At 43.4% G+C, this 19048-nt stretch overlaps 1 protein-coding gene across 8 annotated transcripts in view; it reads right to left on the reverse strand.

The window, feature by feature from the left end:
* Positions 1–12622: 12622 nt before the first annotated feature.
* HIVEP1 (HIVEP zinc finger 1) overlaps positions 12623–19048 on the reverse strand; it is a 149491-nt gene continuing 143065 nt past the window's right edge. For all 8 annotated transcript variants that reach the window (XM_047858874.1, XM_047858878.1, XM_047858873.1 and 5 more), the window contains 2 exons: positions 15689–16200; positions 12623–14421 (listed from right to left, as the gene is read on the reverse strand). In XM_047858874.1, the coding sequence (XP_047714830.1) occupies positions 13243–14421; positions 15689–16200 (1691 nt within the window). In that variant the 3' untranslated portion in view covers positions 12623–13242. The remainder of the gene's footprint in view (positions 14422–15688; positions 16201–19048) is intronic.

The following is a 19048-nucleotide window of genomic DNA, read 5'->3' on the forward strand; positions in this document are numbered from 1 at the left end:
TACCTTATATTTTTCCTAGTAAAGTTACAATTTTCCTTTTTATAGTAATACTTTGAAATGCCATCTTAAGCATTTGAAGTCCCCAAAACATAAACTCAAAGAATTAAATTCTTTCAAACACTGTTTATAAAATAATCAAATTCTTTAAAAACATTCCAAGCATAACTTTTATAACCTAATCCTCTCAGGTACTCTGAATACTGCGCTGGGAGGCAAAAACAAAAACAAATAACCCTGAGTATAAAAATTCTCCTTATCATTTGGCCAGCTCATTAGAGGTCAGGAGTGAAGATCAGAGCATAAAGCAATGGTTGACTGTCAGCCCATTGTCTTCTGGTTTCTTTCCAACTTAGGTTTCCCCAAAGTAAAACCAACAGGTATAATTGTAATATAAGAATGAGGCAACCTTGATTGACTACTTATTATAGGTTAGGCAGGTTCATTACTAAATACCCTAATGAGATGTCATTAGATCTTCCTGCCGATTTCTGAGTTTTGGATTATTTTTATCCCCATTTTTAGATCAGGAACTTGAAGTACGGGGAGGGTCAATGACCTATTCGGGAAAGCTTGTAAGCAGAGGAGGAAGGAAGTAATCTCAGGAACTGTCCTGGGAGCCTGCGTTGGTAGCCAGTGGCTACTTTGTATCTTTCCTTTATTTATTTTTTTTTAAGTTTATTTATTTATTTTGAGAGAGACAGAGAGAGGGAGAATCTCAAGCAGGCTCTACACTGTCAGCCCAGAGCCCGATGCAGGGCTGGGCTTGAACTCACGGAACTGTGAGATCATGATGTGAGCGGAAATTAAGAGCTGGACACTCTAACGACTGGGCCTCCCGCGTGCCGCCACCCCCCCCCCCCCCCGCCGACTTTTTATCTCCCTAAAAGGATGTAGAGTATTTACCCTCTTGGGACATCATTTTCCTCATCAATTAAATGAGAAGATTGGAGGAGCTTTTTATAGCTCAATTCAGTGATTCTTAAAAGCACACCCAAGACTCAAAATAAGAAAGTGACCTAGAATCAAACCAGATCAACTATTTCCAATCACCGCTTCAACTGTGTAATTTGGATGTCCTCCTGTCCAATTGGGTGTGACCTTGAAGTTGCCAGGCAGTGAGAGCAGCCCCAGTTCAGGCACAACCGGAGATGCTGAGAGGCACCAGCCTAATTCCGCTGGGTGGGGCTTCTCTCAGCAACCTGAGGTTTAGTGGTTCTCTAACACCGGTCTCTGGGCAGGCCTGGGCTCTGTGGAGATTCCGGCTGTGATCTTCCCTAAAGAAAACTCTCTATGCCTCACTTCCTGCTAGATTCCACCAAGAAAAAAGGCAAGCACGGAACAGCCTCAGAAATCTGTACCTTTCCTTGAGTGGTGTACTTTTCATTTGCAAATATCACACAGCTCTTTTTGCCAGCCAGCCGACAGCCCATCTTCCTGGGGATGAACAAGAACAACTTCACTTTTTCAAACTTGGAGACAGAAGAGTTCCCGTAAGCTGTCAGCAATAACCTGTTCGGCTGATTCATTTTCCTTCTGCCTTGTCTGGTTTTCCTGCAAAGCAACAACGTTAGAAAACATTGTAAACATGGGGCGGCATTTACAAAGGGGCGCGGGTGGGTTTTAGCGGAGTCGCAAAGATCTGACCGTGGTCTTGCGCAGGGAAGGTGCTTGTAAGTATTTGCTGGATGACTGTTGGCATCTGCCCTGTTGCAAAGCATCCCAACTCACTTAAAAACTCGAGTCATCAGTGCTAACATTTATTCAGATGTGTCTGTGCACCAGGAATTGTTAATTTCTGCGTACTTGCTATATTTTTAACTGAGATATAACTGACAAATAACATTGTGTACGTTTAAGGTGTGCGCTGGGTTAACTTGATACGTTTGCATATTGTGATGCGATTGCCGTCGTAGCATGAGCTGACACTTCTATCACGTCATGTGATCAGCGTTTCTTTTTTGTGGTGAGAACAATTAAGATCTAGTCTCTTAGCAACTCTGGAGTTTATAATACAGGATTGCTGACTGTAATCACTATACTGTGCATTAGGTCTCCAGGACTTACGCATCAACTAGTTGCAAGTTCATACCCTTAAAACAACACCTGCCCAACCCTCCATTCTACTGTGGCTCCATTCTACTGTTTTTTCCAGTTATGCTTTTTTAGATTCCACATGTAAGTGAGATAATACAGTATTTGTCTTTCTCTGTCTGACTTATCTCAGCGTAAGGCCCTCAAGGTCTATCCATGTGGTCATAAATGGTAGGGTTTCCTTCTTTCTCATGGCTGGACCGTACTCCACTATATATATATATATATCTGTATTTATATATAATGATAAAACAATAATGGTTATTATTATATATAAAGATCACATTTTCTTCATCCATTCCTCCTTTGATGGACACTTAAGTTGTTGCCATAAATCTTGGCTGTTGAGAATAATGGTGCAGCAAGAGGCATGGGAGCACTTACCGTTGCCCTAAATGACAGATGAGAAAATTGAGGGACAGAAAATAACTTGATAATTAGCCGGGAAATTGTGGAGTTGGGATGTGAATTGAAGCATTCTGTTCTTAAGATTACTCGTTTCCATATGCAAGATGTTACATGCCTCTACCCGTAGTACCGACAAGAACTAAGACTGAAGCTTCTGTTTTGATTTGACAAACAGGTAAACTCTAGAACATATAACACCTACGCTAATAATAATCTATGGGCCTGGAGATACTCTTTGCAAACTCACTCTTTCTTGTTCATATTCCATACGGTCAGACATTTGTGGGACGATTTACAGCAGTTAGGAATGCAATCATTGGCCACTGGAATAAGTCCTGAGCAGAGACTGAACTGAAGTTCAATCACACTCCAGCCAACAGATCTAAGTGGCCCCTAACACCGGGCTAAATTTTAATGAACTGTGCAGGTTTCACACATCAGTTACACCATATTACAAGTCATTTACAAACACACTCAGAATGTATGCCATATGCTGAAGAGGAAGTTATTGAAGTAGCAAGAGTAAAAACAGCAACGAAAGCTTTAAGTGCTTGTAAGAGACAATAACGAAAGTATGTTGTGAAATATTGGCTCTAGTTCAGCTGAAACGCTAAGGAACATAGGACTCTCCCTATAGAAGAAACTTTAAATGTTTTGACGCCTCAATCTGTTTTGTCTTCCAAATCCCTCTTTTTTTTGAAGGATTTAGAAAAATGACAACAAAGAGTTCACAGGAATTTGTTTAGTTACAAAACAAAACAAACACAACATTTTCTAGGATAGGCCCCTGGGGTCCCTGTGTCAGTTCTGATCTTTATCTCTATTTAAAGAACCTTCGTGGGCATTGACCTGAAGGCATTCAGGGTTGCTTAAGCATCAAAGAGGATTGATGTACCATGTACTAAACATTTTACAACTATTTCCAACAGAGGCTGAAACAAAGAAAAATATCTTTTATCAAGCATTTAACTTCGTGGTCATTCACCAAAGGAAGTCATTAGTGATTTGGGTCTGAAATTAATTTTTAAAAAGGTGAGTTTTAAAAGTTATTTTTTCTCCCATAGATTACTTCCTGAGGTTCAGTTTCTGACAGTCAACATTATGCGTTCAAAAAGTTGCAGCCCCTTGTAGACTATGAAATGGTGCAAGTTATTTTATCAGAATAGTTAATATACTTTCGATGAAGGCTGGATCTTTCAATAATTATTATAATGGTCCATAGTACATTGGTTGGTTATGAATAAGCAGACTCTGCATGAAAGCTTAAACTACTTTTGGTGGGCTACTTCTAGGGAATACGAGTGTGGAAGTAACAGAAAAGGTCTCCAGGTATAATGTATAAAGATATTCCAAAATAACAAAAATCAAAGGTATCAAAGGACGCGATTGCTGAATCAAAACCAGTCTTAACATTTGACCCCACGGGGCCAAACTAAGCCTTGCTATTAGCAAAGAAAACTAAGCATGCCTGGCTAATTGACTGATCTCAAAGCTGGCTTTTCTTTCCATGATTGACCTCCAGGAATGTAAACTCCTGTTGTCTTTCACCTAACATGGTTTCCTTAGACCCCATTTGGCAACATTCGTAGGTAAATAACCAAACATAAGGTCTTTCAAGTAACTGGAAATGACTGAATGAAAGGTGTCCTGTCTCCAGCAAAACCAACCACATAACAAATGTCTATTGGTCCTTATAACGTTATAAAACCCACCAATACGTGGACTTTATGAAATTATTCACTTCTATGACTCAGACACCGAAAGTAAGAACTGGCAAGTCGGCAAGGGTTAGTTCTATAGAGTGACCTCCACTGGTGTACTCTGAGATATGGAATCACTTGCTGAGGAGCTCAATTATTTCTTTTTCACTTTTACTGCTTCTGTAAAAGGAATTTATTAATGTCTTCATTTCCTTCTGAATTCCTATCTTTGCTTTCTTGACATTATATTTAAATAGCACAATTTAAGATATTTTTTAAAAGTACAATTTGATGCTCCCTTTTGCCTGAGAAATACATTTAAATAATTTTCTCCTCTATCAAAAATCATAGAAAATTGCTCTATTTCTTCTTAAAAATATTTCCAAAAGGATCAAATTCAGAGACTTTATGATACAACGTTACACTGTGTTCAAACCATGTTTGTATCCAAAACAATGTGGATCTATGTTCAACTTTCCCTTTTCGCTTGACTTTAACTACCGTAAGATAGGTAACAAAGACACCTTTCTGAATGATGATTAATAATTGACACCTCATATACTTTGGAAATCTGCATGTTTTATGCTTGATTAGAATTGCCACTTTACATGCTACTTTATCTCCTATTTAAATATTTCTTCACTAATATTTCCATGGCTCCTGTTATCTCAATGATGAGAAAAGGCATACAAAAAGGTTATAAAATCTAATATCTATACAAATACTCATGGCACTGGACCTGTTCATTTCATTTGGAAATTTACATGGGATGTTTTATGAATACTAAGTAGACTTTCACCTAGAAATGAATACAATACAACACAATTACTGTGTAAATCATTACTGAAAAGCAGCGTGGTTGGGGTGGGGGGGACACGGAGCCAGTTTTCAATCCTGGTTTCACTCACTGCTTTGTAACCCTTAGATATATTCTCAACCATAAAATGGGATTAGCATCATATCATATTGCAATGGTCACGATTAGAAATACTGCATTATATATAACGTGACTTGTTCAGAAAATACTCTGTTGCACCCGTGGATGATCTCAAAACATATCTGCATGGATACCTTATTAGTTTAAGTCAGAAAATTGACCTAATTCTGAAAATGAACGTATCGTAACTTTGCAAGCCAGGAAATTTTCACATGTGATTTGGAGTTTCATAACAACAACCTAAGTCAGCTACTTCTTTTCAGAATGGGGGATGGCCTGGGTGGTGGGGAAATAAAATGTAAAGCTTTCCATCATTATCCCAACAGGTAGCCTCACCTCTACCAGAATCCAGAGCCTCAAAAGAATAACTCTTCACTGTGCCGAACTAAACCCTTCATTTCCAACGGAACCTCAGGCATTAGGGAACGAGGCAGCCCTAACTTCTCCGAGAACAAAAGCATAGTGATAAGACAACTTTTGTTATGGGGCACCTGGGTGGCTCAGTTGGTTAAGCAGCCGACTTCGGCTCAGGTCACGATCTCACAGTTCATGAGTTCAAGTGCCCTATTGGGTGCCGAGCCTGCTTCCAATTCTCTGTCTCCCCCTGTCTCTCTGCTCCTGCTCTGCTTGGGCTCTCTTTCTCTCTCTCTCTCTCTCAAATAAATGAACATTAAAAAAATAAAATAAAACTTTTGTTATATGTTGTGGGGACTTTTTATTTTAAAAAGGGCCCCAGCTACAAAATAAGCAAAATTTGATCTGTGGCTTTGAGAGAAACACCTGCCTGGCCCTTCTTCCTGGTGTTAGAATGTGGCTGGGTCACCGATCCTCGTTTCTGGGGCTCTTCTTTGCTGCACCTGCACATTGCCAGAGCAGAGAGGTCCTAAGCACCCAAGCTCGCAGAAGTGGTGTTCTTTTAGAACTTGGCTTCAGCATGCAGAGGCAGGGAGAAGAGTCAAGCATGCCCTCCCCTGGCTTGTCCTGATAGATCTTAATGGATTGGTGTGAGTAATACTGGAATTTTTAATATCCTGGTCTTCCCTGAAGATATATTCCTCTATGTCTGGTTATTATGCAAATGTGAGTTTTCCTTTGTGAGCCATGAATTCCCGCCAGCTGCTTGCTGGGAGGCTAATCCTGTTTTACGTAAAAGTTAGTGGAGACAAGGCATTTCCCTCACAATGGCCCACTCTGCTTTATTCCAACTCCCCAAACTCACTCTCTCATTCTCTCTCTCTCTCTTTTCTCCTGGAAAGACAACGTTACGGCTATTCTTTATTTATTATTATTATTTTTCATTATGATGCCTCCTTATTCTTGCTGCTGCTGTGACCTTCCTGAAGCCTGAAGTGCTTTCTTGGCTGCATGACGGACCATCCAGGCTGTCCCGCCTCCGGCCCTCTCACGAAGGCCCTTCCCTAGGCTTGGTTTCCAGAGCTTGATGGCCTCAAAGCGTGCACATTTCTTTCTGTATTGTTCAGGCATGGGATCCAAGCTTGGGATCCAGAAGTCACAGTTACAAAAAAGACTTCCATGATGTTCTCTGGTCGTGAGGGAAGAGAGCGTGGCTATTTTTTTTTAATATGGCTCTAACTAATGTCTTTCTAATATCCCAAGACGATGTTGTTTTTTTTGGGGGGGGAGGGGGGGTTAAGAATGGCACACACTGAACTTTATATAAGTGAATCTGCTAAATTTTTATTTTTATATTTTTTAAATGTTCATTTATTTTTGAGAGAGAGAGAGAGAGAGAGAGACAGTGTGAGTGGGGGAGGGGGGAGACAGGGGGACAGAGGATCCAAGCAGGCTCTGTGGTGACAGCCAAGAGCCCAAAGTAGAGCTTAAACCTATGAACCCTGAGATCATGACCTGAGCCGAAGTCAGAGGCCACCCAGGCACCCCCAAACTGCCACATTTAAAAAAAATTTTTTTTAATGTTTATTTTTGACAGAGAGAGAGAGACAGAGCATGAGCGGGGGAGGGGCAGACAGAGAGGGAGACACAGAATCCGAAGCGGGCTCCAGGTTCTGAGCTGTCAGCACAAGCCCGACGCGGGGCTCGAACTCACAGACCGCGAGATCATGACCTGAGCCAAAGTCGGACACCCAACTGACTAAGCCACTCAGGCGCCCCCCAAACTGCCACCTTTTAAAATGCAGTTTCATTTTTTCCTGTTAAATTTTGTCTTACATCCAGCCCCTCACTCCAGTTGGCCCAATCTTCTTGGACATTGATCCTTATCTATCTGAATTGTCAACAAATGTCTTCTGTAATTTTATTGAGTCTTCCAATTAAAAAGAACTGTGGTCAGCTTGGTAACGGGTACTCTGTGTATACCTTCATGCTCCCGGCCTTACTTCCTTTCCTCCTCACTCTTCTGTCCTGTTATTGCCAGTTCCTGAGCTGAATTATTAGCACATTAAAGAAAGGACTCTGACCCACCGGGTGCCCTTTCCACTTGAAGAGCCCACACACTTCTTTTTAATCTTTTAAGTTGATTTATTTATTTTGAGAGAGAGCTGAGGAGGGACAGAGAGAGAGAAGAGAGAGAATCTCAGAAAGAATCCCGATGTGGGGCTTGAACTCATGAACTGGGAGATTATGACTTGAGCCCAGACCAAGAGCTGGACGCTTAACCCACTGAGCCACCCAGGTGCCCCGAGCCCACACACTTTTAATCATCTTCAATTCTGTCCCTTGTTCTTCACAATATTACCACGGCGTTGCTGGGTTCTTGCTGGACCACTGAAACACTGTCGGCTCTCTTCGTCTTGATTCTTCACGCTTCCTGCACCATTGCTTACGTGCAACGCTGTTGTCACGCAAACTTTTTAAATACCACTCCTGCACCAGCATGATGAAGATGCAAAACAATGAGAGACGCAGGCTTCTTGTCTATAAAATGGGAGAATAATACTTGCCTTGGTTAAAATGAGATTACATTTTTTTAATGCTTATTTATTTTTGAGACAGAGAGACAGAGAGACAGTATGTGAGTGGGGGAGGGGCAGAGACAGAGGGAGACACAGAATCGGAAGCAGGCTCCAGGCTCGGAGCTGTCAGCACAGAGCCCCATGCGGGGCTCGAACTCACGAACCGAGAGATCATGACCTGAGCCGAGGTTGGCTTAACTGACCGAGCCACCCCGGTGCCCCTAAATGAGATTATAAACAGGACATAGTAGGGATAAATCTTAACCACATGCTCTCTGTCGGTGATGTCCTTCCTTTCTATTGTTTCGGCTTAGTGAAGTCCCTTCGAGGCCACGCTGGAATGTCACATGCTCCATAAAGCGCTCCCTGATCAATTTAACCAGGAGCTCTTCCTTATTTGTACTAATGCTCTTGGTTATACATATCCCCTTATTAGTGGACGCCTGAAACCACAGAGTAGTACTGACCTCCATTTACGATGTATTTTTTCCAATACATTCATGCCTGTGAAAAAGTGTAACTTATCAATGAGGCACATTAGAAGATCATCAGGAACTAATGATAAAATAGAACCATTGTAGTATACCAAAATGGAAATCAGGTGCGTGGTCGCTTTCTCTCAAAAGATCTTCCTGTACCACACACACCCCCTTGGGATGATGAGAGGGGATGGAGGGAGGTGAAAGACACAGGCACCACGACTGACCTGCTGGGGATGGGCCAGAGGGAGACCACCTGCTTCTGGGCCGAGGTAGGCTGCGGTAACCGAACCCGTGAACCCGCGGGAGGTGAAGCTCCTTCGCCTCTTGAGGTCCTCTGCGCCTTGTGCTTGTTCTACTAGGACGTAAGCTCCTAGAGAACAGATGCTATTTAGTTTGCGTTTCATTCCTATCTCCAAAGTGCTCTCTACATTCTCGGTGCTAAATATTTGTGGAAAGCCCGAGCGAAGCCTCTTTTCCACTTAGGTTGGTTCCCAGACACAATTTTATTTAAAGTTTATTGATTTTGAGAGAGAGAGAGAGAGAGAGAGAGAGTGCAGGAGAGTGAGCAGGCAGCGGGAGAGAGAGAATCCCAAGCAGGCTCCGAGCTGTCAGCAGACCAGGCACGATTTGAAGTCACAGAGTCATCTCAGCTATTTTTATTGTACTGTGTAGCATTATCTCTAGAGCCCCAAATGCCATCCCTTCTTCAAAATACAGCAGTCCTTAACATAGACAAATCGCTAATTACTGCATATAAAAACTTTCTTAACTCTCAAAATGTTTACAGTCTGTGGTTTCTAAGATACGTGTGGTCTGGTATTATTCTCTAGTTTATATGGCCTAAGTCTTAAGCAAGCATGCTCCTTTGGGGTAGAAAGCGTGCTTTCTAATTTCTTTTGTATCTTGCATAGTATTGGAGTTTGTTGGTACTTACTACAAGTGCTGGGTTTTGGATGCCTAAATCTGCTTCGGACCCGAGCCTGGTTCAGAGGAGAGGGAACACCAAGGAGTGGGTTATATCTCTGCTTTAACTCTTATGTCTACAGTGCCTGCACAGAACCTTGTATGTATTCAAGGTTCTGGATGAACCCGATATACATAAAAGCCTCATGACTTTCAGATTACATAATTTGTAGAAAAAAATGTTTTACCAGTTTTGCTTTAAATTTCTTTTTGTAATGACGGCAGAGAGTCAGGGTCATTAAAAGATAAATATATAAATAATAACCTTCATTGACGGTTAAAGAGATAACTCCAAGTCATGGGAAATCAGTTCGGCAGAAGATTCTCGTCTTAGATTTAATATCCCGTGTTTAGAATGGATAGGTAGTTTTGAGACAAAACTACTTTAATAAAAGTCACCTTTTGGTGTGGCTGAAACTTGATCTCAAAGTGTAAGCTTAAAAACAGAAAAGAAGCTCATTGATGTTATATTTTGACCTGAGCACACATCAAGAAATATCAACAGTCTTCCAACAAAAATAATGAACATCTCCATAATCCTTGTTAAGCCCTATCATTTAAAATTCAGATTAGAGATTAAGAGTATTATTTACACTGTTTCTGTGAAGTGAAATGAAAGTCACAGCTGTATTATTTAAAAAAATGAGAAATAAAACCTCTACATGAAATATTATCAGTTAATTATCATTCTGAAAACATTAAGTATCATTATAGCCTAAAGTTGAGGGAATGAAAACAAGTTACTTGAATGTCACTGACGTCCATTAACTCAACATTTTCATAAAATGGATCTAGCAACTTTTGAAAACTAGAAAGATGAACTTTTTTTTTAGAAGTTTTATTAGGTGAGATTTATTTTCTTTAATCTCTACCCCCACCATAGGGTTCGAACTCACGACCCTGAGATCAGGAGTCACATGCCGTACCAACTGAGCCAGCCAGGCACCCCAGACCTTTGGCTCTTTAGCTACAACACTTCTGAGAGTGACATTGCTGTGGGTTCATAAAAGAAGATACTGAAATTGACTCACATTATGCTTTTCATAAACGCATAACTGTTTTGCTAATAACATCATCGGGATTCGCTATGGTCATTGTGCTCTCGGTCTCTAGTGACCTGTCTCTTTCATGACAGTACAAGAGAATAAAAGTCACGGGTAGTCTCACTAGCTGTCTGGATTGCATCATTTGAAAGTCACGCATGTTTAAGAATAACAATGCTCCTTGGGAAAAGATGACTTTGCAGAAAGTGTTCAACGTTATTTCCTTGTATTTTGTTTACATAACTATCTCAAAATATAATGGCTCACACTTAGGTTATAATGGCTCAGACTTAGGTAATGTTTCTTACTTAGCTGTATATTTCAAATGCCAGCAAAATATTTGCAAGCCACATTAGAGTACTAAAGTCACTAATATTAAAGATATGTGTATAATGTAATGAATCTTAAAAAGTCAAGCCTGCAAAAGAAGCTTAAGATACATGGCAGCATTAGATAAAATTCTCAGGGGGGCATCCAATTATATCACAACATTTGGTATTTGGTTAAATGTAGGAAAATTAAGAAAATTCTCCCTCTACAAACTAAAAAGAAAAACCCAATCCTGAAATTCTGAGCATTATTTTTGAATTCAGAGAAGTTATACATACCTAAAATGTGATTACACAATAAAAATGTTACACTGCTGTAAAATCTTTGGCCAAGTACCACAAAAAGTGTAATAGAAAGCATGACATGAAGTTAAGACAGTAATTTTGAGGTATTTGATGGATAATGGACTTCATTTTCTTTCTTTTTTTTTTTTAATTTTTTTTTCAACGTTTATTTATTTTTTTGGGGACAGAGAGAGACAGAGCATGAACGGGGGAGGGGCAGAGAGAGAGGGAGACACAGAATCGAAAACAGGCTCCAGGCTCCGAGCCATCAGCCCAGAGCCTGACGCGGGGCTCGAAATCACGGACCGAGAGATCGTGACCTGGCTGAAGTCGGACGCTTAACCGACTGCGCCACCCAGGCGCCCCTGGACTTCATTTTCAACAACCGTATTGATAGATGGATATAATAGAAGTTTCTAGGATTCTTTTCAAATCTATCTTGAAACATAAAGTTTTTTTTTTTTATATTTTTGAGAGAATTTTGGTACTTAATCTGTCGGTAAGTGTAAATAAAAATTTAAGCATGCGTCCAAAGCATCACAGACCCATCAGAGCCTGCTGCGGCCAGACTGCCTTCTACAGATAATTTAGGTTTAGGGCATGCAGACCGAGATGGCAGGTGCCTTTCCCAAAGTCACAGGAAGCGGGGGCTCACCAATAGCAGGTCTCCAACCTCCTTAGAATACTTCCCCCAAAGAGCCTGTGGTCTCAACGGCTTCAGAGCCCTGGTATCCCCACAAAGGAAGCCGCCTTTAAAAAATGTGAATGCATTGCCTTCACGATGTGTGACATACTAAATTTCAACGTTAAAACACGTTCTCACAGATCCAGCATCTGTAACGCTTAGGTCATAATGCCAATCGCTGCAAAGGTAACTGAATTTTTTTCTGAATGAGTAAGGGCAGTTAAGCCTCCCAGGACAGGAAAGCATCATTTATAAAGAGAATCACGTAAATAATTCAAAGTCTGAATTTGGTTCTTCTGTAAATCTTGGGCCCTCTGTGGTTCGGTACTGGTCAGAGAGCTCTCGGAGTGTAAAAAAGCAGGACTTATTATGAGGGAAAGAAAGAGTCCGCGGCTACTGGACAGACCTGGGGGTGGAGCACGGGCCTCAGCCAAGTTCTCAGCACAACTGTTTTTGTAACTTATTTTCTGCTTACCAGAAATGGTCCCACCTGCATTGAGGAAGTTTGCCCATTCCAGGCTCTGTGCCATATGCATTTACAAAAAGAGTTCTAAGTAGCGAACCTTCTAGGAGTTCATGGCTATGAAGTTACTCCTCACAGCTGGGTGGGTTTCACGGAGTTTCGCACGGCAGTAACACCGGTAAAGCCCCCGTTTCTCAAAACTAAGGGGGAGGCTGAGCGTAGACAGAATGTGACCTACGGCTATTTTCGGAACACAGATTACTGATCGCCAAACATATAAAGAAGGCACAAGTGAAGCAAAGGTAAAGTCAGTAAACAATATTTTACTGAAACAATTCATGACACAGAAAATCTGTCTGAAGTGTAAAGTTACTGTCTTACACAGGAAGGACAGACCCATTTTCAAAGACTAATATGAATACAATAAATATGGAGTTTACATACTAATTTATACACAGAAACTCTGCCCCACAGCCATAAAAATTTATATTTAACAGTGCAACATATAATTTAATCATTTGATTTATTTGACAGGGTTTTTTCTTTCTAAACACAAATAACTACCTGGTTTTCATATACATATATAATATATATTTTATGTATATAGATATTCAACAATCTGTACAGCTTCTAAACATAAACTCCTAAAAGGCACAAGTGTCTATACAACATGTACAAAAATGGCTGGAGCGGACACAAAACAACAATTATTGGTCAAAAGTTCATGATTGCACAAAGATTAGTCATGAGTTTATGTCAGAAAAATGTGCTTTAAGGAAAGGAGGGTTTTCAAAGAAACCTTTAAGTGTTATATAAAAAAAAACAAAAAAACAAAAACAAAAAAACCAAAAAAACACAAAAAACCCCAAAACCAACCCCACCAAAAGCCCAGACCAAACCAAACCCCCCCAAGTCGAGGCCCACTAGGTGGCGATCACGAGCCTGTCCTCGTCGTCGTCACTACTCACGTCGCTGAACTGCGCGGTGGCCTGCCTTCGGGGCGGCGCTGCGGGCCCGGGCACCTGCCCCTCGGGGGAGCGAGTCCGCAGGCCGCAAGGCTCCAGGGAAGCTTCGGGACGCACCTGCAGCAGAGGCTCGGCCGAGGCGGCTGGTTTGCCCTGCAGGGGGGCGAGCTCGTGCCTGGGCTTCACGTGATTCACGGCGGCGGCCTTGCCCGCGTCCGCTTTCCTTGAGCCGTCGGGCCGGCCGGGGTCTCTCGCGGGGGCAGACGCATCTAGAACGTGTGTTGCATTTTCCCGCTGGACTTGGGGGGACCCCTGAGGAGACGAGGCCCCGCCGCCCTGATCTGCGCCGGCTCCCGAAGTCGGCCTGGGGGGCGCCTCCCGCGCCCTGGGTTGGGAAGGGGGCATCTCGGGAACCCCCCGCGGGTCGGCGGGCACTTGACCGACAGAGGGGATTAAAGTGGGCAAGGCAATGTTCAGGATCTGGAGGCCTGGAATGTGCGCCTGAGGGGTGGGGCTGCTCTGCGGGGAGGGGTTTGCGGTGAGAACCTGCAGGCCCACGGCACTGAGCGCCAGCCCCGGCGGGTGCACCTGCGGGGCCACGTTGGTGTTGGCCAGGCCCAGGATGTTGACGGTCTCCACGCCCAGCGACGGCAGCGGCTGCAAGGCCTGCGTGCTGAGGTTCTGAAGGCCCGGCATGCGGATTTGGCCAATGGGTATACACGGCACCACGCCGCTCAATTCGGCCACTCCCGCGGGGCTGGGAGCGCCGGAAACTTCTGCGACCGAATCCCCGGGCGGGCCCACAGTTCTGTGAATCACATTGACCGCGGGGATCGTGAGCTGCATCGGCCCCGCCTGAATGGGCACGAACGTGGAGTACGTGAGGCCGGCGGGGACCACGTGGATTCCCCCGACTGGAACCATGTTGTAAGGTGTCCTGGACTGCTGTTGAGAATGCAGAGGGAGGTGGCTGAACAGATGAGTCTGGGGAGAGGGCAGGCCCGGAGGCGGCTGGAGGGTCACTTGCTGCTTCTGCTCTTGGGCGTCAGGCTGAGGCGAGGCCCCTGAGGGAGCCCCCACTGCTGTGTGCGGGCCGCGCTCAGCGGCAGGAGGGGGTCGTCGCACGCAAGCGGTGCCCTGAAAGACAACAGACAAAAACCCCTTTCCAGCGAAACTGCCAGCGTAAAATCTCCTCTTCCTAACGAGGAGAAAGCATGTATATTCACATAAAAATGACAGGCCTGCTAAAAAATGATGTCTTCGTTATAAAAAAGAAATTCCCAACTAAAAAATCTATTCTGTCTTTAATCTCTAGGGCAAGGAACAGCAACGCATTTCATGGAATACTTTGCAGTTTTGCAAATTTCCTCCTTCCCTTTCCCTTTCCCTTCCCTTCCTCCCCTCCCCTCTTTTCCTACCTTCACCTCTTCCCTCTCTCCCTCCCTTGCTTCCTATGTTTGTGAAAGGTCTACTGAAGATCAGATTTCCAGGCACTGGCAGGTATGTAAGGGATCTGGGATAGAGAAGCTGAGAACACAGGTGACCGGTCTGGAAGTAATTTAATTTAAATATCAAGTATAATTTAAATATTAATGCAATTATGTTAAATTATATTAATTTAGAATAGCCTATAGAAATCTGAGCTTTCACAGACTTTTTCGTTTTCTCCAGTGTTACCTAGCAAACCAAGATCTGCCACATTTAGAAACAAACCCTATGGCCATCGTCAATACATACAAGACATAAGAGAAGGTAAGAGACGTTAAGAGGTCAGTGGGATGAATATATTCGGCATAGAATTAAACACTCTTCATGAGCCACCAGGGGTAAAAAGCACCCGGAGGGTGGCTTTCTGCAGGCCCGTGTCTGGCCCCGAGCTGGTTCTCCGGCAGGAAGCTTTCCCAAGCTGTCACAGCAATTTCATCATTCAAGCAAAGTGAACTTCTTGATACATTTTTGGGGGCCACAGTACCTTTGCCACAGACACTGGTCGCTGTCGTGTCGACAGGGGCAAAGTGCAAAATGTTTGGATAATTTAGCACAGATCCGTCACATCAATCGATGCCACTGGAAAAACAATTCAGGGCAAGCGAGGGGGATAAATAGGTCCCAAAAGTCAGGTTCCCAATTGGAACATATATATTTTTAAAAAGGAGTGTAGTTTTAGAGAACCATTTGGTTCTTTCACAGATTTATGTGAAGTAACATGTGACCTCTGATTAAAATACCTAGCAAGAATCCAGGGGGCATAAATAAAGTCCTTTGCCCTTAAATACAACCAAAACTTGCTCTTGAATCCACTGACTTAGCCATAAATTAAAAAAAAAAAACAACAACTTAAGTACCTTATTTTCTTGAGCCAGGAGGATCCCCCTGTGGGGAAACCCTACAACAAGACATTTACCTGGGTTAAAGTAGTGTTCTTTCCGGCCACAGAACTTCCCAGAATTTCTTCTGATTCAGGGTAGTCTACAGACATCTGGTGACACGGGGACCTGGGCGCAGCCTCAGGTGACCTAGAAGAGTCGACGGGAGTAGCCGTTTCTTCTCCGTCTTTTGCGGCGTGCGGCCCGGTCTTCACCGGAGACTCCGTCTTCCGGCTGTGGTCTGACTGCACCGTGCTAAGTACGGTCATCTTGGTGGGCAAGGCTCTGGGTAGAACGTCCATCAGGTCTGTGTGCGCCCCAGAAAAGCAGTCAGCGATCCTGACGTCCTCCTCTGCGCTCCCAGGATCCTGGAGGCCACCTCTAGATGGAAGATGCTGCGGGCTGGCCGTAACAGAGGGAGCCGCTGACAAGACAGATTCAGCCTGACTGTCTTCATCGTCATCTTCATTTTCGTTATCGTCCTCATCCGGGCCATCCGACTCTTCAAGGTCATACCCAGACCGCTCGAAACCGAATCTTTGCTTCTCATCTAATAAAAGCAACCGAGGGACGATGTTATAGCATGTTTCGCATGTGGACAGGTGCAGCCTTTTATTTTCTTTTAGTTTTTGTAAGCTTGGCAATGCTGTGAGGACCATAACAGAGAAGGGCCCTACTCACAGCAAGTCTCCAGTTTAGCCGAGGAGGGGTGGCAGGGGGAAGAATAAGTCGGGCCAGGAATCGGACAAGCGGGGCGCTGACAGAGAGTGGCATGGCCAGTACACTTGTCAGGGACGGAGAATGTGAAATGGGCCTCGGGAGATTAGGCAGGTGAGGATAATATACCAAGAAAATCAGAAATAAAGGCCTCAACTATTTTTTTTTTTTAATTTTTTAGCGTTTATTTATTTTTTGAGTGACAGAGAGAGACACAGCACGAGCAGGGAAGGTGCAGAGAGACACACACACAATCGGAAGCAGGCTCCAGGCTCTGAGCTGTCAGCACAGAGCCCGTAAAGGACTCAACCGTTAAAGAAGACAGGAAGATATAAAAAATTTGACAGAGTTCAACACAACTCTTCCTGAGCTCTAGCTACTTCTCTGCCTCTCTTTTGAACAAACTGAAACAAAAAGCAAAACAAACTGATGGCATTTGGATTTGTGAGCCCAATAATTTTATTTGATAATTCTATGAAATATGTGAACTGATATTTGGATAGTATTTTAGAGAGGTTTCCATTGTGCTCTGGGTAGTAATATTCTCTAGGACTTAAGACTTCTACCTTTTTCTTTTCGCTAAGAGAGGTGCTAAATTTTCCTGTCATTTTTTCCCTATGGTAATCCAACTCGCTCCTCACAGGAAGAGGAACCATAACTAATAAGAGTCATTAGTATCAGCCTAATAACGTCACACGGGACCGTGTTTAACAAAGAAGATTCAGGAAGGTCCAGGGAATAGTTTCTTAATTCTCGTAAGATCATGTGGAAACTGGATTTACATTTTTATCTGTTCAGAATCTCACAAAATTAGAGGTTCTTTCCCTTAGAAAGCTAATAAAGTTTTAAAAAGTTAAATGGTGGATGAATGCAACACCTCTACCCCAAATCTCTGGCGCTGAGCTATAATAAAGAAGGTATCAGAATGTATTCAGCTTAGCTGCAAACCGTTCTGTCATTTACGCGTACTTTTAACATTCTGCATTAATGTATACTTTCTGAGCAGGAAAAATAATAGGGAAATAAGCAACACGTTTGCTTCCTGCATATCCCAAATGGTCTGCGTATTAATTGGTTTTACTATTCCTTCTATATTACCAAGTTCTTAGAGAAAAGTCTCAAAGGATCGACATCAAACCATTGGAGGCTGATTATTTCAAGAGGATGGAATGGACTAGAACTTTTCTGCTGTTGATCTCAAGCATGTTACTTTTACAATTAAAACATTCAAGGACAAAACACATTCATTTAGGTTACTTTAACACATGATTTCATATGCTTTTTGCTTTGAGGGTTCTGCTGGTTTTGCTATGAAATAATGCTAATATCCTGAATCCCACCAGGCGCCTGTGCTACAGATGGAATGGGTGATTTCTGGGTAAATGGCCTGCCCCCTGCCTCACAGATAGCTCTCCTGACCCCTATCAGATGGTTGAAATTCTAAAATTGGAGTCATTCCCAATTTGTTTTGAATTTGCTCCAACAGTGCCGAGTCAGGCATATTTTAAGAGACTGAGGGGAAAGTGGGAAAGAAAATCCAAAGACATGAGATGACCAGGGAACAGGTTACCGGACAGGGGGGCTGACTTCACCAGAGGCGAGCCCGGCTCCAAAGTCCAACTAGGGTGAGATGTGCTTTCACTTAAAAGTTATTACTCTACCTTAAAGAAACAAACAAACAAACAGGCCTATCTTCATATTGATGACTTTTTCAATATTCCCTATAAAGCTGAGGTCCCCGTCAATCAAACACTCCAAACTGTAAACAGAGACGGTGTCTGTGGGAAGAGAGCAGACATAAGCCAGCATCATCTGGGGTGTGTGCGATGGGACACTGGCCGGGAGGTTGCTGTTCAACAGATGACAGGCTGGTCAGAGCCAAGTATGGACTGCCCGCGTTGTGTGAATCCTCTGAAGCTACTCTTTCCTGCAGGCTCTATGCCATGAACCCCATTCAAGTCCTCACAGGAAAGAGTGTGAAGTATCCCCTGTTGTCCAGATCTGGGGGACAGGCGCCGTAGCCAGAGAGAAGGAACAAGACATTCCACCTGGATCCACTTCCTCTCGCTCCTTTAGGGAAAAACACTGTGGAGGGAAGGGCACGAGCACTGCTGCTCTTAGGAACCTAGTGAAAACTTACTGCAGTGGGGAGAGGGGATGAACAGGAGAAAAAACACAGCTCTACTCCTTGAGGAAGGACAAGATTACCAATTGAGTCCCCCACAACAGCTGAGGGAGTGGTGGGAGAACACAAGCGCCACGGCCCAGAAACCTAAAAGCATGGCGCATGTGGGAGTCTGAGGCTGAATCGGAACCCGAGGGCATCCTGTCCTCCTCCTCACCCCTAAATGCCAAGCTAAGACCTTTACATAATGGGTAACAGCCGAAAACTTTTGGGAGAGGGATAGGAGATGAACGGGAATGTGTAGACTGACACTCACTGAGACACCTAAAACTGGGACTGAAATGGGCATTGCCCTCCTAATCAACCCCTCCTCCCCCAAAGACAAGTTAAGTCTAGAGGAATCTGAAGCCTCTGGTGCTGGAAGCCTGCCGTATATATAACGTATCACGCACCTGCAGCCCCACTTCTAACTACAAAAACTCTTGATGCCCACACTAAAGGCCCGGCAGGAGAGGCACACCTGTCAAGAGGCAGGAAGCCTATTTACGTAGTCTCC

Source organism: Prionailurus viverrinus, chromosome B2 (assembly GCF_022837055.1).
Source record: "Prionailurus viverrinus isolate Anna chromosome B2, UM_Priviv_1.0, whole genome shotgun sequence".
Lineage (NCBI taxonomy): Eukaryota > Metazoa > Chordata > Mammalia > Carnivora > Felidae > Prionailurus > Prionailurus viverrinus.